At 43.8% G+C, this 26,215-nt stretch overlaps 1 protein-coding gene across 6 annotated transcripts in view; it reads right to left on the reverse strand.

Annotated features, from left to right (window-relative positions):
- Positions 1-26,215, reverse strand: part of cadpsa (Ca2+-dependent activator protein for secretion a) — a gene marked incomplete at its 5' end in the record, with an annotated part of 137,839 nt that overhangs the window by 2,802 nt on the left and 108,822 nt on the right. For 5 of the 6 annotated variants that reach the window (XM_083771339.1, XM_083771338.1, XM_083771337.1 and 2 more), the window contains 5 exons: positions 17,583-17,690; positions 19,256-19,288; positions 19,902-19,985; positions 20,711-20,785; positions 24,541-24,688. In XM_083771339.1, coding sequence (XP_083627465.1) covers positions 17,583-17,690; positions 19,256-19,288; positions 19,902-19,985; positions 20,711-20,785; positions 24,541-24,688 — 448 coding nt within the window. Of the gene's footprint in view, positions 1-17,582; positions 17,691-19,255; positions 19,289-19,901; positions 19,986-20,710; positions 20,786-24,083; positions 24,099-24,540; positions 24,689-26,215 lie in introns of all 6 variants that reach the window. The other variant, XM_083771335.1, reaches the window with a different exon arrangement.

Genomic DNA, 26,215 nt, shown 5'->3' on the forward strand with positions numbered 1-26,215 from the left:
AAGAAAAATCTAAGAATTTTTTTGAAAACATGTTTAGGAAGTAGTGAAAATAGCCGATCTACAAGCTCACAATATGGCACAACGTGGCAGATCTTCTGCTATTTTCTCTAAGTTGGGTCACAGGCTAAACAGTTTGGGAACCACTGGACTAGAGGACCCTATCAAATAGTTCCATTGGCCCACACACATCATATTTTAGATTAGATAGATACAACCTAATATGTTGTATAATTATTCAGAAATAGATCATGAAATAAACATAAAGCGTTCAGATTGCTATGACATTTCAAATTGGAGGCAAAATGTACCTTTTTTATTTTAACGAGCGGACCTGTCAGTACGTTTTCAGATGACTGCAAACATAACAGTTCCGACATACTTTTTTTTATGCCCACTGCTCATGAAGAAAAAGAGAAGTTACGAACACCGTCTTACTGCTCCTAAAAAGAATTAATCGTGCAACAATGCCTATCCGGCCCTCATCGGGTATACCTAACAATTATTATTTTTTATTTGACAGATGGCTTTGCTTTACACCCCCACTGGGCTTTACCACACAACAATAGCTACGCGTGTGCTTTAGCCAAAATAAACTGGTATGCCTGCAGGATTGCGTTCTGGGCCCCTCGGCTCAACACATTCATGGTGTACTGTCAAACCACACAAACGTCCAATTTCTGCAACTATAGACAAAACCGCTCCAAACTTCTGCCTCTGCGAGGGACAGTGAACTCAAATACCTCCTCCTCCTCCACGGCTACAACAGAAGCTAAGCCGAGAGGGTGCAGATGCTCCTCTGTCGGCCCCAACGCTCTAATTGATGCGTAATGACGAGTGCAGGCTGATACTAATAGAAGCCGACTGACTTTCAACAGTCAGAGGAGAGGGGGGGGGGTATTCTGGAAGACAGGGGTGGAGGGAGGGGTAACCACAACGAGGAGAGGGCAGGAGGAGGGTAGAGATCGAGCTATAGTATGAGATGGGAGGAAATATAAGGGCTTCATTTGCAGTGGTGGAAAAAGGTACTCACATTAGCTCAAAGTGTCAATACTGCAATATAGAGATACTCAAAATGTACTTGCGTAAAAGTACAAAAGAATTGGCATCAAAATGGACTTGAAAGTACTCATTGTGCAGAATGTCCCATTTCAAGTTTTTAAATGTATTGAAAACGTGGAAAATAGCTGATCTACAAGCTCACAATGCGTTGCGTTGTGACACATTGTGAGCTTGTAGATCGACTATTTTCAAATGGCCAAATATATATATATATATATATAGGGCTGAAGTGCCTAATGCATCTTTTCTTTTATAAATAATACTCAAAATCTACAAAAACTACTGTAAGAAGAAATCGGAAATACTCAAGTAAAGTACAAATACCTCAACATTGTACATAGTATATAAGTAGTTAGTTAGTTACCTTCCACCACTGTTCATTTGACATGGCAGAGGCCATAGGCATTGATCCATGAATATAGGATACGTAGCGTTATTAGGTTCATAGAGAGAACCTATAGTGAAACAGAGCATGCGGGTGAATGCGGGTGAGGGTGAATCAGCTTGGCGAGCGAACCTGGTGCCAGCGACTTCTGTCGCTGTGTGCCTGTGAGTGTGAAGGCATCGTCATGGCAGCAGGCCTGTGATCTTGTCCCAAGCACAGCCGCCCCCCCGTGGAGAGGCCAGGCATGGAGTGGCTGGCTGATCTCTCTCCCTCTATACTCCTATACTTTTCTTTGTCTATATATCCCTGGCAAGTATTATCATCTGCATCCATTCACCCACTTTGAATGTTATACTCGTCACGACCATGGCATGCAATGGAGCCTATACATGGAGCCTAAAGCCTATCGCGAGAAGGCGACTGGGAAACACGGAAGTGAAATGACCGCCGCCGAAGCGAAAACATTGTGAAACGGCGCAATACAACTACTTCACTTTATGTGTACTTCCGTGGCCGGTTAAGACTGAGGTTAGGGTTAGATTTAGCGTTAGTAGTTGGACAACGCGACAACAACGGCATTATAGGCTCCATTGCAGGGTATTGATAAGTAAGCTACGGCAGTGATTATGGGTTGATAACGTTCAAATCCGCTAATCCATTTAGCAGCAGCTACATTGTGGACCAGCTAGCTACTTGCAAGGGATTTGACTGTAGAAGGCCTGTAGTGATATGTTGGGACCCATGCTGATACAGTCACCTGAGGTAAAAGAGGCCCTTTTCCACCACATGGCAGGTGCACATGCTTACTCCAAACGGCCCTTTTCCACCACATGGCAGGTGCACATGCTTACTCCAAACGGCCCTTTTCCACCACATGGCAGGTGCACATGCTTACTCCAAACGAGGCCCTTTTCCACCACATGGCAGGTGCACATGCTTACTCCAAACGAGGCCCTTTTCCACCACATGGCAGGTGCACATGCTTACTCCAAACGAGGCCCTTTTCCACCACATGGCAGGTGCACATGCTTACTCCGGCCTCCGGGGGCGAGCTCGGTCCTCTGTGACGTGAATGCAGAGGAACCTGAAGCCATCTCTGGACCCGTTGCTGCTGTCCAACCTCTCACCCCATCTTCCTGTAGTTCACCTGCATCAGCGTGTTGTGTTGTTGACAGGTAGAGGCCAGCTGGGCCGTGGCTCAGTGGTCCAGGCACCTTGGCTGGCAAACCAGTCTGGCAGTGTGCCGCGGGTTCAACTGCCGATCCCGATGGCCTTACTGCATGTCTTCCCCCCATCTCTCTCCCCATTTCCTGTCAGCCTACTGTCTGTCCCTCTATAAAAAATATATAATAAAGGCGAAAGCCACTAAAAAAGTAGGTAGAGACGCCTGGGCTATAGGTGTTTTCTTGACGCCTCTTGACGCGACAGTGTGCCTGTACGGTTGTTGGCCTCTCTTCTCCTGTAGGTTGGCTCGTCGTTGGGCACATCCCTTTTGTGTTGGTGGTTAACTTAATCACCAAGTTGTTGCAGCGTCTGACTGGTCAGACGATCAGCGGATTGCCCTCATGGTGTGCTATACTTGCTTGTAACGGAGTATTTCTATATTGCCGTATTGGTACTTTTTACTTAAGTAAAACCTTTGACTGCTTTTTCCACCACTGCTGGGAAGCAGGGGGCACTTGGCCTCATTCGAGGTCGCGCTATCCTAGAATATGTCACGTCTCAACGCTGCAGTTCAACTTCAACCGACGAGAAGGTGACAATACTTCAGGGAAGAGTTAAGACACGAGGGTCCCTAATAGGAAATTTGAAAGCTAAATGTGAAGCTCGCCAAGCTTGTCAAATGAACAGTGATGGCCCCTCATGCTTTGTTCCTCTCGGCAGAGACTAACAAAAGCATCCGTTGGAACAGACGATCACTCCCCAGCTCTCTTTTTTAGGCTGCGTAGGGATCAGCAGGGGGTTAGCACTTGCCGACTGCCAAAACAAGCGTAATATGTCTCTGAATACATAATGCCATAACCCGACAGGGATCAAATCTGTGACATTTCTAACGAGTTCCATCTGAAGGAAGGGTCTTGGATGGATTGAATCAGGTTGTGTGTGTGTGTGTGTGTGTGTGTGTGTGTGTGTGTGTGTGTGTGTGTGTGTGTGTGTGTGTGTGTGTGTGTGTGTGTGTGCGCGCGCGTGCGTGTGTGTGGTTGCATGGTGTTGAACCCCGACCTAAACACAAATGACATGCATGGCCTTCGTTATCGATGTGCACGCACACACACACCTCTGCAGGTCCCCATCCCCCTCGGAGTGAGAGCTGGAAGACAGATCGACCTCCTGCCCCCATCTGACACCCTCCTCACCACACACACACACACACACACACACACACACACACACACACACACACACACACACACACACACAGAGCACGTCGAAGCTGGCATTCACACCCAAAGCCTCACATGTTTCGGGAAGCCTCAAGGGTGGGGGGGGGGGGGGGGGCTGGCACCGGGATGATTCTGTGCAAAGTCCACACACCTCTTCACTCAGATCTACAAGCTTGCAATGAGTTGCATCGCGACGCATTGTGAGCTTGTAGATCGTCTATTTTCAAATGGCCGAAATGTATAGGGCTGAAGTGGGTACTGTATATGTTTTATAATAATAATCCTATAACTAACTAGAAAAAGTGCCCTTCTGGGCACAGGTCTCCACCAGGATTTCTTCCTCAGCCTAGTGGGAATATGCGTGCACAGTTTCATCGCAATCGGACGCTGCGTTGAGGAGTTGTGGCGATTTGTACAAAGCGGGCTACTCCTGAAAACTGTAGGAGCCAATCGTGGCCAATCAGGATGGAATATGAGAAATCAAACAAACCTGCCTTGATCACATGACTATGGAGATCATGTGTACCGATTTGCGTGAGATTTGGATAAAATCTGAAGGAGTAATAATAGAAAATGTGTTTTACATATGTCGGCCTCCTGGTGGCGCTATAAAGAGCAGATGTGAAAAATTCCAGGCAAAGGTTTTTCCTTGGCCTCTAGGGAGTTGGCATACAAAGTTATCCACAGATCCGTGCAGTTAGAGGTAAAAACACTTTTCGGCCAGTTATAGCGCCACCTTGAGGCTGAGTTGAAATTGTTGATGTGGCATTTTGTCCTCGGCCTAGTGGGAATGTGGGTGCACAATTTCACGGAAATCACGCGATGTGTTCATGATTTGCAGCATTTTGTTTGAAACTGAGCACTCCTGTGAACTTTGGAAGCCAATCTTAACCAATCAGGATGGAGTGTGAGAAATCTGAAAGACCGGTTTCGTTGAATGGCTCTAGAGAGACTGTGTACCAATTTGCGTGATGTTTGGACAAAATCTGTAGGTGTACTGTGCAAAAACTTGTTTTGCACAAAGCGGCCTCCTGGTGGCGCTATAACAGGCCGTTCTGGAAAGTTTGGGGCAGAGGTTCATCGTTGGCATCCAGGGAGTGTGTGTGCAAAATGTGGCATCGACCGGGTTAACGGTGGCCGAGATTAGCTGCTCACGGACACACGGACACACGGACGGACGGACACACGGACACACGGACGGACGGAGTGCAAAACATACTCTCCCCACATGCCTTCGGCCTGGTGGAGACAACTAGTAACTAAAGCTGTCAAATATATGTAGTGGAGTAAAAGTACAATATTTGGATCTGGAGTAGAAGAAAAAAATATTGTAAATTGGAAATACAGTATACAGATACCTACAAATTGTACTTCAGTACAGTACTTGAGTAAAGTTTGTTCCTGCACCACTGCTGCCATGCACCAGCCCGGCCCTCTGCGGCCCCTTCCTTCACATGTCAATAATGGATATAGGTTGTGCAGATTAGAAGCACACACCGGTCCCCAAAGCTACACACAGTCTCCAAGACTCTCACTGTCCCGCCTTCCATGCATGGACGATCAGCATTGTAAACTGCATGGTTTGAGTATACTGTAGATCCCTCCACACCCAGACACACACACACACACACACCAGGCAGCCGACAGAATGTATTGTAGACGGAGGTCCTCCTTTTGTGGGGCGGCTCCGGGCCCGGGCTCAGGGGCCTTTGTGCCGCCGAGAGCCAGGAATGTTGTAGCTGAGGAGGGGCCCTCCACAGGGGGTACACAGGGATTACAAGGAACCTGCGACTCTGCCTCTTTCTGCCTCTGCTCCACACTCTGTGTGTGTGTGTGTGTGTGTGTGTGTGTGTGTGTGTGTGTGTGTGTGTGTGTGTGTGTGTGTGTGTGTGTGTGCGTGTGTGTGTGTGTGTGTGTGTATGCTCGTGGGTGCGTGCGTGCTCTGCCAACATGAATACGTACATGAGTGAGAGAGCCGTATTGTGTGTGTATACTGTAGGCTGTGTTTAACAGAGAAAGGGAAGGGAGATCATGCATGGTTGGTGTCCCTGCTTGTGTTTGCCATCAGCCATCAGTTGACAAACTGTCCTATCAACATGCTAATGGTCTAATCTCTAAACCTCACACACTATTAAGGCTCCACGTGCCGCACAGGGTGCCCTTTTCACTTGAGCACCTGCCCCTCAAAATGTCTGTGCACGCCACTGCGCACGCACGCACGAACACACACACACACACACACACCCTTACACACACACACACACACACACACACACACACACACAGTGTATATGCGTGTGTGGTTTCGTCAGGTGCTTTCACAGTATAGCACCTGACGGAACCAACATGTCGAAAGGTCAAGCCGAGAGGAGTCCCACCCCCCACCTCAACCCTGGGTCAGGGTCGCCCCTCCCCAATCTCGAGATGAGAAAAATTTAAAAACTAAATAAAATATAAAATAGTGTCGAAAACATTTTTTTAATAAAAAGACGAACGCCCCATTTTCAATCTGACTGATTTATTTTGAAGTGTATATAATTTTATATCGATTTTTAGGCCAGCAACGTTAATTCATTTTTAATTGTTATACGTTGGCCTTTTTAAAGCAATGTTTAGGTAGTGTGCGAATGTGTGCGGACTGCGTGCGTGCGCGCACGTACATACACGTGCGTGCGCGTCAGTGCTGCAGTCCTGCTGAGGCCCAGCTGTGTCTGCAATTAACAGGAGGCATGGAATGGTGATTGTTGCCACGGCGACACTAATGCCAAGTGACAGGCTTTCCTTGTGAAGGAGAGGGAAGGCCGCTGTGTTCCATAATACAGAGCCACACACGCACACGCGCACGCACGCACACACACGCACACGCACAGTATGCACACAGGTAAACGCATAATGAAACAATCCTGTCCATTAAAAGAGGAACTGTACAGACGATCCAATGCACTTCTGGGTAGTGGCAGTCGTTTTATTATAGCACCCCAACCCTGACAACTAAATTACCCCCCGACACACACACAAACGCACACACACACACACACGCACACGCACACGCGCACACGCACACACACACACACGCACACGCGCGTACACGCGCACACACGCGCACACACGCGCACACACACACACACGCGCACACACACACACACACACACACACACACACACACACACACACACACACACACACCAAACCCCAAGGGGCAACTTAGGGGAGGGCCGCAGCGGTGGTGGTGGGGCCGGAGATTTGAGAAGTCTTTAAATCTGACTACAAGACATTATGCGCTTAGGACAAAGGCGCCGTCTAATCCTACCTGCTCCTGCTTTTCAGGGGCCCAACGCTGGTTCCATTCTAGTCCTGCTCAGTGCAGAGGGCCCATTGATGACGACACTCAATTACCATAGTAACTCACACTGGAAGGTTATCCCAACCACCATGGGACACCCCCCCCCCACACACACACACACACACACACACACACACACCTTCAAATCCTTCCTCACCTCGTCACCTTAACCTAAAGCAAGACTAAGCTGATCCCCGATCGACCAATGGCCTTTCACTCAGGGCTGATGATGCCCCAACGAACGCCCATGGATGTTGTCATCCTCTGAGCACCAACCTATATGCTCTCTCTCTCTCTCTCTCTCTCTCTCTCTCTCTCTCTCTCTCTCTCTCTCTCTCTCTCTCTCTCTCTCTCTCTCTCTCTCTCTCTCTCTCTCTCTCTCTCTCTCTCTCTCTCTCTCTCTCTCTCTCTCTCTCTCTCTCTCTCTCTCTCTCTTCTACACATCTCGCAATAGGGCCGGGTTTGGGGGAGGAGGGGGTGTATATAGGGGGCAAAGGCACAGGGAGCTTCTGAAAGGGCCAGTATTTGAAAGTAAGACGTTTCGGGGCTCAGTGAGCTTTGCGGGGGGCTTCAAACTGTTCCTTGCGCTGCCCCGGCCCACACAAAGGCATGGCTGACCACTAGCTGTGCCTGAGCACAGCCGCCCATGCAGACAAAACAGGCCCAGTGTGCGTACTTAGAGCGTTGGCCAGACGGCTGTTAAAGACAGACCACTGAGGAACGGTCAACGCTATATACAAGCACTGGTTCCCCAAACAGTGGGTCGGGACCCATTTGTGGGTCGTGGACACGTTTTTATGGGTCCCTTAACTGTTTGTTTCCTACATTTCTCTTTCGTCGTTATGTTTTCAAAACACTAAATCTATATTTTTGCATGAATTAAAAGCAAATGTTATGGTTTTCTTTTTTCGTTCAATGAAGGGATATAAGAGAAATCAAAGAAATTCCAATACAATTAGAACAAATATTTAAGAAGTCGTGAAAATAGCTGATCTACAAGCTCACACCGAGCTTATAGATCAGCTATTTTCACTATTTGGGTCCCAGGCCCAACTATTTGGGTCTATTTTGGGTCACGGGCTAAAATGTTTTCGTGTGCCGAAACAGCACAGAATGCTGTTCATCCTGAGTGTGCTTCACATTTTGAGGGGTGCTATAGCCCCTCCTATATGTCCAGCTTTTAGTGAGTGTGTAAACACAAACGTCACAAACATTACATCGACAATGAATGGACAATTTTGAGTGTTTGTGTAAACACAAACATTGCGTAACACAAACATTGAAGATGAATGTGAGGACGCAAGTTCAAATTGGCCGGAATGAGATGTTTGATGATGATGTACAGTAGATGATAAGAGCTCTCCTCACTTCACATGCAGGGTGTGCCTTTTTACAAAACAGAGCCATCTCCTCCTACTATAGCAAGTGTCAGTTCTGAGAGCCCAGATAGGGAGTGACTTCATTAAAAACCCATTTTGGGGCGGGAACCCCTTTTGGTGTTATATGTTATAATTTAGCTATTGAAAAATAGCAGATCTACAAGCTCATAGCGTGCCACCGAGTGGCGCGCTACGAGCTTGTAGGTCTACTATTTTTGAAAAATCGTAAATATGTGGCGCGAGCGTTTGATAATGACACATCTGCTGGGCCAAGTACAACAATGTGCAAGCACAGCAGCAAGACTTGTGAGCCGCTGTGATGGGGAGAAGGATATCAAATGGAACACAACCACCCTAAAGACTAATCATTGTGTGTATTACTATTCCATGCACACTTCAGCATCGAGTGATCTCGGTACATATAGAAATTGATTCATTGGAGATTCTGACTTTCAATTGTACGTACATTTTGTTTGTTTTTTATTGTATTGTTCCACTTTTTGCTTTGGCACTGTAAATGTTTTCTCGTGTCAATAAAGCCCTGTGTGTGTGTGTGTGTGTGTGTGTGTGTGTGTGTGTGTGTGTGTGTGTGTGTGTGTGTGTGCGTGTGCGCGCGTGCGTGTCAGGGGGAGGAACCAACCAGTTGGAATTATGGCCAGCCAGCGAGTCATTGAGTAAACACACAATGAGCAACAGGAGGAGGAAGGAAAAAAAAAGAGCCAACGGCTCCGGGGCCCTGAGAAAAGCAAGCCATTCTGCTGACAAAGAGCCGCTTAGAGGTGGATTGAGGGGAAGGAGAAAGAGGGGCTAAAGCACTTCTGGGCTCAGGGGGGGGGGGCGCACTACACAGGGGGAGCAGAGATGGAATAAGCTAGCGAGCTCTCGAGGGTCCCGCCAAGCACCTGAATGGGAGCGCGGGGCGGAGGAGCAGAGGGGGGCATGTGGAAGGTGAATGGCCTGCTTTTCGCGACCAATTTGTTCTCTTTTCACCTCGGTCCCCACTGCCCCGGCACTGACAGATGTACAAAGACGAAGCGGCACTGGGGCCACTTATTCAAGTACACCCGCAAGCAGCTGTCACTTTTGTCGGACAAGTTAATCAAACACATGCCACCATACCTCCCTTTTAGTCGAGAGAGAGAGAGAGAGAGAGAGAGAGAGAGAGAGAGAGAGAGAGAGAGAGAGAGAGAGAGAGAGAGAGAGAGAGAGAGAGAGGGGGGGGGGGAGATGGAAAAGGAGAAAAGAGTTGAGGATACAACTGGAGAGAGAGCTCTGTTCAAACGCTGACAGAGGATTTATCCCTGAAGAAACCAAGAGAAAACAGAATGCTCTGTCTCTGTCTCTCTCTCTCATTCATTATAAAGACACTAAGCTGCTTACAGACTTCATTAAACAGAAGTGAAACCTTTTTCGGAGCATGTTTTAAACAGTCATATACACAGTCAGTCATGCACCTCATTCTGTTGGACTTTAATTCATATTATATATATATATATATATATATATATATATATATATATATATATATATATATATATATATATAATATATATATATAAATCCCTGACTGCAACTATTATTTCCATGTTTATTTGTTGTTGTAATCATTTTAGATTTGATTTACTTTTAACCTAAAGATATTATTGTCTGGCATGAAAAGTATATAAATAAATAAAACAAGACGAGGCATTAATGCAATGGATTTGAGATGCTGTGTTTCTACAGGATTAAATGTTATTTTTATTTTCCAAAACAATTACAAGCTAATCTGAACGAATGGGCCCGAAACGAGTCTGGTCATGGATTCATAATGTTTGTCTTTAATATTATTAAAGATAGCGAGAATTGACAGAAATAAATAAAAGGGAGGGGGGAAAGAAAAAACATTGGAAAGAAATGTATTTTAAATTGAACAATAATGCTCTGAATTGAAATATCTCTACCTTCAATACGTGTACACTGCTGACTCATAAGTCACAATGCATGTTTTTACTACTTTACCACGTTAGAATAATTAAAAATGCCTCCACTTATATAATAGAAAGAAACAGCTCATTTCACAACCGCTGCCGTTGTTATTGACACATTTCTGGTCTGGCGGAGAGTTAAGTTTGCGTGTGTCCAAAGCTCAGAGTTGATTAAACTGTTCACTTGGTGCAGCAGTAACAGGGATGGAAAGGCAGTGTGTGTGTGTGTGTGTGTGTTGGGGGGGGGGAGGGGGTTCATGATCTGAGACAGCAAAGTGGTAAAGCGTCTCGGACAGTCAAGTGGTATGATGGCGTCTCTCTCTCTCTCTCTCTCTCTCTCTCTCTCTCATCAGTCTGCATGGCCTTCTCCTCATCATCACAGTAAAGCCCTGACTTGACCAAAGCACGACAGCATGAAAAACAACTGTTTAAAATCCATCAATCTCCAATCTCTCAGTGTGGGGTCACATTGAGAGATGACCCCTGCACTCTCACCCTCCTCCACATACTGTAGCCGTCGGTGGTGGAACAAGTGCTCAGATTGCTTCTTATACTCTTATACTTGCACAAAACAGCAATACGACAAAGTAGAAATACTGTTGAGCGGCCTCTTTAAAAAAAAAAAGTCTAATATTCTGTACAAAGAAATAGACTTACAGTACAAGGTTAAAAAGCCTTTTTGAAAATAGCTCAGAATGCGTCTCAATGTGACATGTTGCTTGTAGATTTCCGAAGCTGAAGAATAAAAAAAAACAGTATGTTTTGTAATAATCTAAATCTGCAGAGTAACTAGTAACGTTTTTTTATATAATAGTAGTGGAGTAAAAAGTACAATATTTGCCTATATATATATATTTGTATAAGTAGACAAGTATAAAAAAAAGTATAAAAATGTTAAAAGTAAAATGACCTGATTTATCACCTACTTTTGAAGTATACGGCACTTGAGTAAACGTAGCGAGTTACTTTCCGCCACCGCCGGTTGGCGGCGCGGGGAGGCGCGGGCGGCAGCGGCAGCAGCAGCGGTGATTAAAAGGGCTTTAACTTTGGTCACACATAAGTGCAATCTCGCCGAAGGCTTTTGTCAATCTGATAACTACCCCAAGGTCAACGGAAATACTTCAAATCAATCAATGAGCTGCGCTCCTAATCCGCCCACCAGGCAAAGGCAGATTAAGTGTATAATTGACCCATGTAATCCCACGTATCTTCAACCCCAACTCCCCTGGGGGGGGGGGGGGGGGGGGGGGGGATGGGAGGGGCTGGTTGGTAGCTCCAACGCCGCTGGGCACCACCAGCAATCACCGAACAGAACATCATTATTGCTTTTGTCCTTCTTTCACTCTCCCACTCTCTTCTTCTACCCCCCCACCCCCCACCCCTTGCTCTCAGGCTGGCACTGGTGGTGGTGGTGGTGGTGGTGGGTGCATCTTGGGGCAGGCAGGAGGCCACTGCGGGGATATCATTGCGGGGCAGGATTTGTCTGAGGCTAAAGAGATGGCTTTTTTTAATCAATGATCTCCACAGGGCTGCTAAGCCCCCCCCCCCCCCCCCCACACCACACCACCACCCCCACCACCACCCCCTCCCATGTCTGTCCGTCGTTAAGCACAGCTGTTTTAATCCGCATCGCTCTCCCTTCGGTCCGTCTTTCAAGAACCCAGCGAAGGGGGTGGATGCAGGGTATAGGGCATTGGTTTTCAACCCTTTTCATATCGAGGCCCATTATTTATTCAGCATTTGAGCCACGGACCACCATTTGACGACATTTAGCCTCTCAGACCCCATACTAAAGAATGTTGTTATTGTTGTGGATAAGGTTTTGTGTGTGTGTGTGTGTGTGTGTGTGTGTGTGTGTGTGTGTGTGTGTGTGTGTGTGTGTGTGTGTGTGTGTGTAACAAACAAGTAAACCAATCCCAGTGGTCGTAAATAGTCAACTGTCCTAATTTGTGTATTTCACTGCCAGCTCCAAAGCACAAACAACAGCCATACCATAAAAATCCATCTGCACACGCATAGTAAAATCATGAGTTTGAATTTAACCCTGGGAACGATTCCAGGTCAGTTTTTTTTACACACAGAGTTAAATGAGCTCAAAGGATTTGACTGTGTACACTGGATGAGCGTTCTATGTAACATTAATCATTCTGGCTGAATATTGTGCGCACACATGTGCATGCGCACACACACACATGTGCAGACACACCCACACCCACACACACACACACACACACACACACACACACTCTGTAGGCTACCTGTCTTAGACAACAATTTTCACAAAAATAAAAGGATAATGCTAAAGAGATCATTTTTTTGATTGGATTGTGGGTCAAGGATTGTGGCTAAAACGGCATAAAATAAATCTGATTTGAAACTCGTGAAAAATAACACTTGGCGAGGAGAAAAACAGACAGCAGAAAGAAGCACAGAGTCAAGAGCCCGTCCTGTGCTCCTACAGCATCCCTATCCTGGACGCGTTCAGATAAAACAGGCAAAAATGTAGCAATAGATGCCGATTTTGTGAGCTTGAAAACTGGCAATTTTCATGGAAGAGACTCCTTCAAAACCGCTCTCAAAGGGCACCAATACGGACGTCTGCAATTCCAAACTGGCCCCCGTAAAATCTGAATCCCCCCCCCACACCGCCCGCCTCTTTTCCCCCTCACTGTATATGTTTCTTTTCCCTTTTTGCTTCCTTTATGATGAATTCCTGTTCTGTTCTTTGACTATATAGATGTGTCTATTTGTATACGTCTCTAAATGTTTTGATGAATTGAACACGGTGGACCCTCTTGTAAACAAGTGTAATGCTTAATTGGGTCGTCCACTCACAGTTAACAGTCTTTGTATTGAGTTTGTGCTTGAAATGTACTGTAATTCTGCAAACTGTTAATAAATATTTCAATCAATCAATGGTGTAGAGGTATAGTAATAGACCCCTGCAGGGTGACCCCACTCGATGTGATTCCGGATACATTCATAACCTCAATCTAAAACACCATCGGTCTTAGATAGATGTGGTACAGAAACAGGTCAACTATCAGTGGAACGTTTTCCCCAACATGCCCCCTCCCACCCAGGGAATCTATCCCACAACATGGGTATTAGTCACGCGCATTAACATGACTAAGACGGCGATTCATGTCTTAAGACGCCATTGTTTGTTTAACATTAGCGTTGGCTCACATATGGGCTGTCTGGGTGTCACAATAGACACATTTATCAGTGGCATAATCTCCTTACCGTGCCTGATATGAGAACGCAGGTCCAGGGAGAAAATGAATCTATGTCATAGCCCCAATTAACTGCAAATGAACCTTGTATCTCACGTCCCCCTGGCCACGTCCCACCCAAACGTCACTCCATTGTAATGCCAAACCCTTCACCGAATTGTCCTCTGTGGCACATGGGATTATACTGGGCTTTGGGATTACTTTGAGCAATAAGCAACGTGTCGGGTTGTAGCTATATTCCTTATGACGTTTGGAAATCCAGCAGTGGTGGAAAGCAACCACATACATTTTACTTAAATACTGTACTTGTAGTGTACAATTTTGAGGTATTTGTAATAGTGTTTCTAATATCAAATACTTTTACAAAACATATACATCCAACAGCGTCAGCCCTTTCGGGCAGTTAAAAATAGCCGATCTACAAGCTCACTGTCGATCGGCTATTTAAAACATTTTTTTTAAACTTAAGATGTGACATTGTGCATAAAGAGTACTTTCACTTTTGGTAGTTTAATTTGGTGTTAGCATTATGTTATGTTAAAATAGCAGATCTACAAGCTCATAGCGCGCCACTTACGAGCTTGTAGGTCTGCTATTTATTTTTTTATCGAAGAACGACTGAAATAGAAACATAGCTTTTTCAGAAAACTGTCAGGATGTAGAAGATTTTTTTTTAATCTGATCTCAGGTCAGAATGGGTTAAGTACATTTTGATGCCAATACTTTTGTACTTTAACTCAAAATTTTAAATGTTGCCAACAAAACCTAAATATCAGCCGTCTGTCATGTTCCGTAGTGCTGGCGTCCTGGTGTCACCTCTCAAAGCTACAAAGCACACATAACTTTATGTGATTTATGCTCTATTCTTAGTTTATCCACCACCTATGACCTACTTATTATATCCAGTCACAGTGCAGGGTTCATTCAATTCTATTCAGTTGTTACAAAGTAACACAGAAGTGTAATCGTTTTTACAATCAGCCAAAATACAACCGCAGATCTTCAGTTCCAAATTATAACCCGTTTGACTGGTTTCACCTAATCTGGTCACCGAGCGTAACAGCTGTGCTCCTGCGAGTCACCAAAACATAATGAAAATATGATGTGCTCAGACATCCAACGGTTTACAATGTAAACCAATCATGTCAACTTCACGTGATTATTGTTGTTATTGTACTTTTTGCTCCTCAACTATTTGCAATGACATTTTGTTTTGATATATAATAATTAGGATTTTGTCATGTTTAATGATAGGTTGCGTTGCAGCCTCAGGGTGCATGGAGGTGAGCGGTGGTAGTGTGTCTTCCAGGAGAAACGGCCCTGCTAGGAGATTCACAGAGGGACATTATTTGATGTGGAAAATCTTCACCACCTACTTCCCCAACATGCTAAAACAGACTCCAGGTGCGAGATAAGTTCCATTTTTGTTAAATGATGAATATGCCAGCCAGAAACATTTCAAGGAATGGAAAGAAAAACGAAGACAGGCTCGAGAGAGAAAGGGGGTGGCGAGCACTAAAGGCAAATTCATGCTCCTTTCCGAGGTCGGGGTTCAGAAAGGCTTTCCGAACTATAGTTCAGAGTGTCGGGACATCTGGAGGTGTACGAGTTCTGGGGGAAAAAAACTTTCTGAGATCGCCCATCAGCATGCTTTCTGAATGACCTCAGTTTTGACGTCTGAAAGGAGCATGTACTGGCCTTTAGCCGCAAAATGAGAGAGAGAAAATATTTGACCAAGTTAATTGTTCAGAAAGATAAATGGCATGCAACACAGGCCCCGCCTCCATGCTTCGTGAGCGACCGACTGCTAATCATGCTGCTAGCAGGTAGCAGCAGTGAAGTGTGACAGTGCTTAGACAGATAAAGACGAGAGAGGGGGGAGAGTGTGTGAGAGAGAGAGAGAGAGAGAGAGAGAGAGAGAGAGAGAGAGGAGAAAGGGTGTGAAGAAAAGCACATCAGAGCAGAGTTCCACAGTGCAGCCAGAGACACTCGGTGGGGGGGCCACTAGTGGCGCCAGAGGCAGAGCAGATAGGGAGAGACAGGAGCAGCGGTCCGGAGCGCGCTCAGCACAGCAGACAGCGAGCGCTCTGCTTGAAGATGGCGGTGGCGAGGAGAAGGAGAAGGACATATCATGGCAAAACAGTGGGTCAAGATGCAGTGACAGACACAAACATCCAGCAGAGAAAGGAGAGGACACCTCCTCCCCTTGTGGCTCTCTGTCAGGGCAGCCGGATGCAGCATGGGCCTCACAGCCAGACAGACAGCGAGACAGACAGACGTGTCAACATCCACTTGTGCACACACATACGCATATACACACCGTACACACACACAGCATCCCCAAAAGCACACGAGACACGAGTGCCTTACTCACAGTCACACACACAATCAGAGAGCTTGGATTGCAGAGGGGCAATAATAAAGTGACAGTCGGTAACATGGCGATTTCAGAGGATTACGTGACCTGGATCAAGACACCGGTGATTAATTCCTTAAGACAGTGTTCGTGCTGTCTCTCTCTCTCTCTCTCTCTCTCTGAAACACTGGATATTACTCTCTGCTTGTCCTTATCCTCTTAAGCCCTCATTAGAATGTGTGTTAGTTGGGGGGGGGGGGGGGGGGCTCCTTGGTCTTTGGGTAAGATTTGCATGACACAAAATCTGTACATTAAGAACCTACCATCTATCTACCAAGAAGCTACCATTTCAACATAATAGTCAATATCATTGTAAGTAATTACAAGTTTGAATCACCATTAACCATTATATAGGCTAAATGAACTACTATAGGCTACCAGCTACTGGACTATATGCTGAAGATTAACAAACACATTTACATCTTATGTTGTAGGTATGGGTTGTCCCGATCCGATCATGTGATCGGAAATCGGCGCCGATCACGTAATTTTCATCAAATGATCGGATCGGGAACAAAAAAACCTGATCGGGACCATCCCTAATTGTACGGTTAACACCATCAGTTCCTGAAAGTAAACGGATGCATAACCTTGTTGGTGCATGTGTGTCACTGGTAGAGGCTGGGAATGTGATACTATAGGGCCATGTTTTAAAGTTAGAGCTCCTTCTTAACTCGACTGTTTGCTGAGTCACAAACAGAGAACGCCGCCTGAGATAATCTCTCCTTCAAGCCTCGTCCACATTCCAAACAAACACGACGGGACAAAAGACACATGAACACAAAGTAGCACATAGTGTCCAAACAGGAAGACCGCAGCGAGACAACGAGGTGAAAAGAGAGACCTGCGAGGCAGCTGTGCGGAGGTTTTAGAGAGCTCAAAGAAGCAGCAAAGTGAGGGGAGCTGAGAAATGTGACTTATCCCACAAGCAGTTCTTGTTTTATCACATTTTAGGAAGGGCCAATCCTCCGGCTTCATTCAATGGGAGGCTCAGCAGTGAGGCTTATAGTCAGACACACCAGAGACTGTAAGCAAGGTCTTTCGCAAGCCTGATCAGTGGTGGAAAAAGTACTATTTCTTTTTACTCCTGTGAAAGTATCAATACTGCAATGTAGAATACGCAGAATGTCCCATTTCAAGTTTTCAAAAATAAAAATCTTTTGAAAATAGCAGATCTACAAGCTCACAATGCGTCGCATTGCGACACACTGTGAGCTTGTACATCGGCTATGTTCAAATGGCCGAAATGTATCTATAGGGCTGAAGTGGTTAACGTATACTTTGTAATAATAATCAAGGATCAAAATGAAGGAAGACGCCATCTCACTGTCTCTTTGGTGACTCTGCATAAGCTTCCTCTCACTGCTGAGCATCCCTACAATGAATGGAGGACGCGCCATTAGGTTTACTTACATCAAATAACCTCTCTACGTACACCTCCTCATTGACCTTGTCCCGCAGCATGTCCTGGGAGTGGCGAACGAAGGTCACGTAACCGTCTGCCACATCCATCCCCGGTTTCTGCAAACGTCATGGAGGAAGAAAAAAGTATGTCAAAAAGGTAGGCACTGCCGCTAATATAACACGATACAAACTTGACGGACACAAAATGTACATGCGCAAATGTCTCGCAATTGTGAAAGGGTGCGAGTGATTGCGATAGTCAATTATTATGAACATTTCAAGAGGCGTTACTAAACTGTCAGTTTCTGTCACAGAGATTTTCACTTGACCACAAACCAAGTGACACAAACTTGGCAAGTGCAAACTGAACACGAACAGAGGTGTTGGATTTGGAAGGCTAGCACTCTGCTGGATTTGAGAGGGAAGGGAAGACTGTCATGACCCATTTAACATCTTTACATATCCTTTCCCCCTGTTAGTAGTCTTTGCAGTCTTTTGGCACGTGTCTCACTGGTACATACAAGCTCATCTGGTATATGTTTTTCATTGTTTCATTGTTGTTTCATAGTACGTTCTACATGGTACTTGCTTGGTAACCTTCTTGGTATCACCTCCATAGAGGTCCTCAGGGCATGTCTTTCTACGTACATGCCCTGGCTGAAGAAGGCCATAAAGGCAGAAACATGTTGTCTTTTTATTGTTCTGTATCTAGCCATCTCCTTTTTCCCTCTATATCAAACCGCTTCAAAGAAAATAGCTTATCTGCCAAGCTTGTAGATCTACTATATTTGCAGAATATTTGCCTATAAATGTTCACCTAATATGACATGCCCAGAATAGGGGGGGGGGGGGGGGGTGTACAATTAGCGTACAATTAACATCAGCTGGGCAGAGTATCCCATGTAATGGCAGATTCTCTGACACGACATTTATATAAGAAGTTGATGTTGATGGGACAAACGTGTTGGCAGCAAAGTACTCCGATGTTATTATAATATAATATATATAATATAATAATTTGAAGTGTTATTTGAAGTGAAATTCAACGCACTCACTGCTTTTGTTATTATTTAAGTAATATATATTGTAATATTCAACCCACGTTGTCAGATTATTAGTCAATAATTGCAGATTATATACCCTTGAATCTTCGTGAAATTTGCAATAGCCATCTTGAATTCTTCAATGAAATGAAACCGCAAACTGTTAATGATCTATTTAGCTATATAATCTGTTGATCAATCGATAACTGCTTGTATTGTTTGCTTGTCTGCTTGTTAAAGTAGGGAGTTGAACAAAGCTCTCGTTCTCAAAAAGTTGGTTGATATTTCTTTCATTCTATATGAATGCAAATTTTATCAACATTGACATTATATTTCCATGCAGGTTTGGGAGTGGACAAAAAAGGAAAACAACTTTGCCACCTTGATATCTAACTTTGAAAGCCCAGACAGCAATATTGAGGCATTTCTACAGTGTAAATTGGGATCCCAGAGACAAAAATCGTATCAAATGTGGCCTAGTGCATATCAAAATGGAGCTCCTTGAAATTTTTATCTGATCCAACAAAGGTAGAGCAACTGACACACACACACACACACACACACACACACACACACACACACACACACACACACACACACACACACACACACACACACACAAAGGTAACTCTCACTTACAGGTACGTCCACGTACTTTGAGGCAGCTTTCACCTTGAGTTAGAGAAGATTGGGTGAAAAAGAAAAGAGTTAGGTCTTCAGTTGCAGGCGCCACTTTTCACAACAAAAGCTACACAGTGAGAGTAAGCCTGCTCTATGATCCTGCTGACCTGAAATGGCACAGCAGAGCCTCATGTGGAGCCGTAAAAAGTGCACTCACGTATTAACTCGCTATTTGTATTTGGTGCCGACTGCCGAGTAGGGCTGTCGCGATTACAAATTTAAGTAACTGTAACACAAATTTAATTGTGTTTTTTGTGTTTTTAGCTAGTTACAACACGTCACTTTTGTGACGTGTTGCAAGCTTGTAGATCTATCTTCATATGACCACCGCGCTCTGACTATAGGTGCGCCACCCGTTCAAAACATATCAAAATAAAGGGTAGTGGGTCGCACACACCAAGACTGCATATTTGAAACAAATGGACAAACGTTTCGGCTATTTTCAACATGGAAACAATAACAATAATAATTGCAATTATCTCAAATAATTGCGATTAGGCGATTATGTAATAACTAACAGGCCGTATTGCTGAGGGAGCTAATCTGAATGGAACACAGACGACACTAAAGACAGACGACACTAAAGAGAGACAGAGCGTCTTACTGTGAAGGACAGGAAGGAGGAGAACAGTGTGCCCTCGTCGTATCTGGACAGCTTGGCCAGGACACTCTCTAGGATGACAACAAACTGAACAGAGGTGGACAACATGAGAAAGGCAGCATCCTCAACGTGAGTCCTAATTCAGTTCCAAAGATATCCTTTGGTCAAACCACACATTGAATCAAAGGAGGTGAAGTGGTTCATTCATAATGTATTTTTGTTAAGTCCCAACATGTATCTTTTGGGACTTGAGCTGAAAAGTCGAATCATACATAACTACATAACTAAATACAGTACATACTTAACATAGAAAGGTAGGGGGGGTTTCTAAAGGGCCACTTCACCCCTTTTGCAACCAGATCTTATTTTAATGATGTTTGGGAGACAAGAAACACTTTCCTGGGTTTTTTTATGTGGGTAATATGTGTTTTTAGATATTTTAGTATTTTAAAGTGCCAGTCTGGACACTGCATGGTCTCACTTCCTTCCTGGACTACAATTATCATAATGCTTTGGTGCACTGTTCCTCCTTGTAGATAGGGGGAGGGTTGTCTTACTGAGACAACATGTAGTCCAGGAAGTAAGTGAGACCAGTGTCCATGACATCATGGAGCCCATGGACACTTTGAAATACTAAAATATCTAAAAACACATAATCCACATTAAAGTAACCCAGGAACGTGTTTCTTGTCTCCCAAACATCATTAAAATAAGATCTGGTTGAAAAAGGGGTGAATTGGCCCTTTAACTGCAAGCATGCAAATCTTCAATAAACATCTCAGAGGAGTCGGATTTATTTTTTAATCTTTTACCTTTGCTACAAGTAGGGTTATCATCTCTTTGACTGTCTCTTCAATGAGATTGTCAATCTGCGAATGGTACTGTCTCTGGAAATACAAACAGGTAAGTACAGTAAGTAAGTGAGTAAGTGAGTAAGTAAAGTGTTATTCATTGTGAACCAGTAAATCTGTCCACATAGACACAGCAGGAACCATGGAACCCGGCCGTCAGGTTTGTGTTAACATATACATTATGAAGCCGTTAGAGTCTTTAGATTCCTGCCATACATTAGTAGCCCATATACCAAATATACGGTAGTGATGCACGATCGGGCAGATTCGTGACCCACCGCCACCCCACCACTGTACTTTGTATGACAATCTCAACCCACCATCTCCCACCTCAAGAAGACAGCAGCACTGGCTGCAGTTAATCTTTAAATGCATTCACTTCAATTATCCACAGTATTTGAAACAGCTTATACCATGCACTTCTTCACATCAACTTAGAGATTGCTCACGGGTTTACTTTAATATACCTACATCAGTTGGCGAAAAAATAATTTATGTTTAAAGCTCCTTCTGACTGGAACAATCTACCTGTCCATATTCGTTCAATAACATCTTTTCAATTGTTCAAAACTGTGTCCTCTCATCTTGACGTCACGTCCTGTTCACGTTTTCACTAATCATCATTATAACAGATCCATGATGCAATGTGTTATGTCCATGTGTACTGTTTTGTTTTCGTATGTATTGTTTTGTTTTGTTTTGTCTTGTTTTGTTTTGTTTGTTTTGTCTGGTTGAATTGTCTGTAAAAAAAAAATGTCTTTATGTATGAAGTGTATTTTGTAATTTGCGGACCCCCTTGAAAACGAGATGGTTAATTTCAAAGGATTGTTCCTAAAAATAATTACAGACAGCTTCAAGCAGTGTGTCCGGGTAGCTCAATCAGTAGAGCTCTTGCCTTTGGACCACAAGTTTATGGGTTCGATCCCGGGCAACCGCCAACTCAGCGAATGAGTAGCACGGCTTGGTGCAGCATAACACACACATGGAAAAAGCTCTCTCTGTGTGACGTGCTGGTTCACAGCATGCTGGCATGGCGCTGTCCATCACTGTGGTGCTGAAACCCTCATGTAAACTAGATCAACATGTGTGTGTGTGTGTGTGTGTGTGTGTGTGTGTGTGTGTGTGTGTGTGTGTGTGTGTGTGTGTGTCTGTCCCAACAGCCAGGAATCTTGGTGTTGTCCTGGACAGTCAGCTCTCGTTCAAAACTCACATCACAGCTGTCACTCGATCCTGTAGGTTCACACTCTATAACATACGACGAATTAGACCGTTCCTCACCCAGGAATCAGCCCAGCTCCTAATCCAGACAACAGTCTTGTCAAAACTCGACTATTGTAACTCCCTCCTTACTGGCCTACCAGCATGTGCACTTAAGCCTCTCCAGCTGATCCAAAATGCCGCAGCTCGCTTGGTCTTCAACCAGCCATAATTCTCACATGTCTCCCCCCTGCTCCGCTCCCTCCACTGGCTCCCGGTCGCTGCCCGCACAGAATACAAAACTCTGATGCTGGCATTCAAAGCAACCAAAGGTATGGCTCCCCCATATCTTGCAAGTATGATCGAACCCTACAAACCCTCCCGCGCACTCAGATCAGCCAACGCAGGGAAGCTGGAAGTACCCTCACTAAAAACGCCGGGACAATGCTCCACACGTCCCAAACTCTTCTCCCTTCTGGCTCCAAAACTGTGGAATGCACTTCCCATTGCAGTCAGAACTGCAGCATCACTCCCAATCTTCCGCCGTAGTCTGAAAACCCACCTTTTCAGACTCCATCATGGCCCATAGCACTTACCCCACCCCCTTAGATAGCATTTCTGTAGACTTAGATAGCATTTGATACAGACTTATAGCATGTTATGTAGACAGCACTATAATTGCATTGTATGTAGTCATAGCACGTCATAGTACATATGTATAGCATAGTAGTATAGATGTATAGTTTATATGTACATTATATAGATATTCCACTGTTACTTTCTTAGCTTACGCATGTTTCTTGATAAATGTTTTTATGTGATGTATTCCCATGCTTTTTTGTTCTTGCTTAATGTAAGTCGCTCTGGATTAAGAGCGTCTGCTAAATACCTAAATTGTAAATTGTAAATTTTGTGTGTGTGTGTGTGTCCGTGCGTGAGTGCGTTGACATCAAAGGCTATGCGTAGCGGCATCAAGCTCGTATTAGATACAGTATAACAGGAATAAGATAATAGGAATGAGTATTGGGGTCTTCTATGGATAACAGGAATGAGTATTGGGGTCTTCTATGGATAACAGGAATGAGTATTGGGGTCTTCTATAGATAACAGGAATGAGTATTGGGGTCTTCTATAGATAACAGGAATGAGTATTGGGGTCTTCTATAGATAACAGGAATGAGTATTGGGGTCTTCTATGTCATTTGAACGTTAGGAAATGGGAGGTTAGGAAGTGAACAGGCAACCACATGTTGGTTAAATGCAAATTAGTTTGAAATAATTATATTCCCTCAAAAGGCTGAAATGCTAGTTGCTGCAGCATGCCTTAGACTGCCAACATACAGACAGCTAGCAAGAAAGCACAGTCTATCAGTGGTTTTCAACCAGTGGTCCTTGAGAGGGCTCCAGATGGTCCCCATGCAGCTAAATGATGGAACCAAATGGACCCTTATTAGATCGTTTGACTCTTGTGTGTAAAATGAAACCAAATGGACCCCGATCTCAGGAGTTCAGTTATTGTTAAACATCTGCATTAGTTAATTTACAAGAAGTTTACACAATTAGAGAATGTGGAAGAATTGTTATTTTGATCAACATTTGCCTGTTATATCTCTTAATGGTACCAACATCAATACAGCATGGAATTGTGGACAAAATCTTTATCCAACGATGACAAAATATTCTTTAGTTTTGTGTCTGAGAGGCTAAATCTCATCAAATGGTGGTCCGTGGCTCAAATGCTGAATAAATAATAATAGACCTTGATATGAAAAGGGTTGAAAACCACTGCTTTAAATGCTTTCAAGTAATTAATTCTGTTTGATTAAATGGCTTCAGTCTCAACGTTCCGCAATTGATAGTCTTGGGAGATCTTGCTAATGGGCTAGTCTGTTGTAAGCTTTAATAAGTGAAATACTAAGCTGTATTCCATTAATTAAACTTTGGTAATTGGTATCAATCTCAAGACAGCAAATATGTGAACTCACACTTCTACTCCACATATATTCAAACTAATCTACACATATGCTACTGAAATCCAAACAATTCCAGTTCAGGGAGCAGGGGAGGAATAAATGCACAATAATTATACATATGGGACAGGGGGTGAGATTTCAATAGAATTGTTAGCCACACTTACCCAGTCTCTAACAAACTTTCACAAGACAGTGAAAAAAAAAAAAAAAACGAAGCAACAAAAAGATAAAAGATAGAGGAGACATGATAATGATATAGACATTGAAATACTGAAGAGACCCAAGAGGCAACAAGAGAAGAAAGAAAGAAAGAAAGAAAGAAAGAAAATGACTGCTAATCGAATAGTTATCAGAAGAACTCTTGAGGAAACAATAGGAGAAAACACAGTATTTTAACATTTAGAAGATAGCAACTATGACCCGTCTGTGTCAGCGTCTTCAAAGTATACCATAAATCAAATATGTAATACTATGAAATAAAACGTCAGACTTAAATGGAGTGGGATGTGACTGTGTTGGCAGCGCAGCGTGTCACTGTGGAGGCAAGTGTCTTAACTAACTACGCACGTCGCCGGTGAAAGGGGCAGACGGACAGACATGGTGTGGAAGGATGTGTCTTACCTCCTGACCCAGTTCCATGGCACAGAGCTTGGCAGACTGAGCCTTGGCGTCCACCATGACGTTGAACATGGTACAGATGGACTGCGGCACGCGGAAGTCCGTCGCACGGCTACTCTTCTGAAGCTTGGCCTCGAATGCCAGCCGCGTACTGCAGACCAGGAGACGGGGTGAAGGCGCAAGGGGGACATAAGTCAGGTAAAGGCAATGGTGGAAAAAGTACTCACATTTGACCCATTTTGAAATAAAAATATCTTCTACATCCTGACAGTTTTCTGAAAAAGATATGTTTCTGTGTCAGTCGTTCTTCGATTCTTCAAAAATAGCAGACCTACAAGCTCGTAGCACGCCACTCGGTGGCGCGCTATGAGCTTGTAGATCTGCTATTTTTCAATAGCTAAAGCATAACATAATGCTAACACCAAAAGGGGTTTCCCCCCCCATAATGGCTTAATACTGCAATAGAGGTTAAAGTGAGTTTAACGTTGTTTAACGTCGTTCAATGCAATCAGATAGGACTTTTCTGTATCGATGTATTTGTCAAGGCTAGAAAGTAGTTTGACACTCAGTAGGCGTTCTCGCATAACTTCTGGGTATGATGATGATGCCACGCACATACTCTCTATATAGAAATACTCCGTTACAAGTAAAAATCCAGAATTCAAAATGTACTTGAGTAAAAGTATAAATAATTGGCATCAACATTTTAATTAAAGTGCCAAAAGTACAAAGCTTTCAAATGTATAACAATCTTTTGAAAATAGCAGATCTACAAGCTCACAGTGTGTTGCATCGTAACACATTGTGAGCTTGTAGATCAGCTGTTTTCAAATGCCCGAAATATACTATATATTTATATAGGACTGAAGTTTTTAATGTAGCCTATGTTTTGTAATAATAATCAAAATCGACAACATCCGAGATGTAGTGGAGTAGAAGTAAAAGTAATTGAAATTGGAAACAAATACAAATACCTCGAAATTGTACTTAAAGGGTAAGACCACTTTTTTTAAGGTTTGGGTTGTGTAGTTACTTTGCCATGATGCAACTCCAAATGTGGACAAGAAATAAAAAATAACTGCTCCAGTGATTAGAAATTGATAATTCAAAATTTGCTCCTCATTGACTTACATTGTAGCTAAAACGGCTCTCAAAGTCACTCTTTTAGTACGTAAACAAACACAAACAATGTTGATTCAGACAATATAGAGCATCACCAAAACTCATGCTGTTTTATTTTTTCATAAAAATGTTTTCTTCCTGTTGATTTGTCCATTTTATTGGGAAGAAAACCCGGACTGGATCCGTGGATCTGGATCCAGATCTTCAAATAGTAAAATCAACAGGAAGAAAACATTTTTATGAAAAAATAAAACAGCATGAGTTTTGGTGATGCTCTATATTGTCTGAATCAACTTTGTTTGTGTTTGTTTACATACTAAAAGAGTGACTTTGAGAGCTGTTTTAGATACAATGTAAGTCAATGAGGAGCATATTTTGAATTATCAATTTCTAATCACTGGAGCAGTTATTTTTTATTTCTTGTCCACATTTGGAGTTGCATCATGGCAAAGTAACTACACAACCCAAACCTCAAAAAAAGTGGTCTTACCCTTTAAGTACTGTACTTAAGTAAATGCACTTAGTTAATATCCACCTAAGTCAGCTAAAGGTCATG

Source organism: Protomyctophum parallelum (genome assembly GCF_964188405.1).
Source record: "Protomyctophum parallelum genome assembly, chromosome: 8".
Classification (NCBI taxonomy): domain Eukaryota; kingdom Metazoa; phylum Chordata; class Actinopteri; order Myctophiformes; family Myctophidae; genus Protomyctophum; species Protomyctophum parallelum.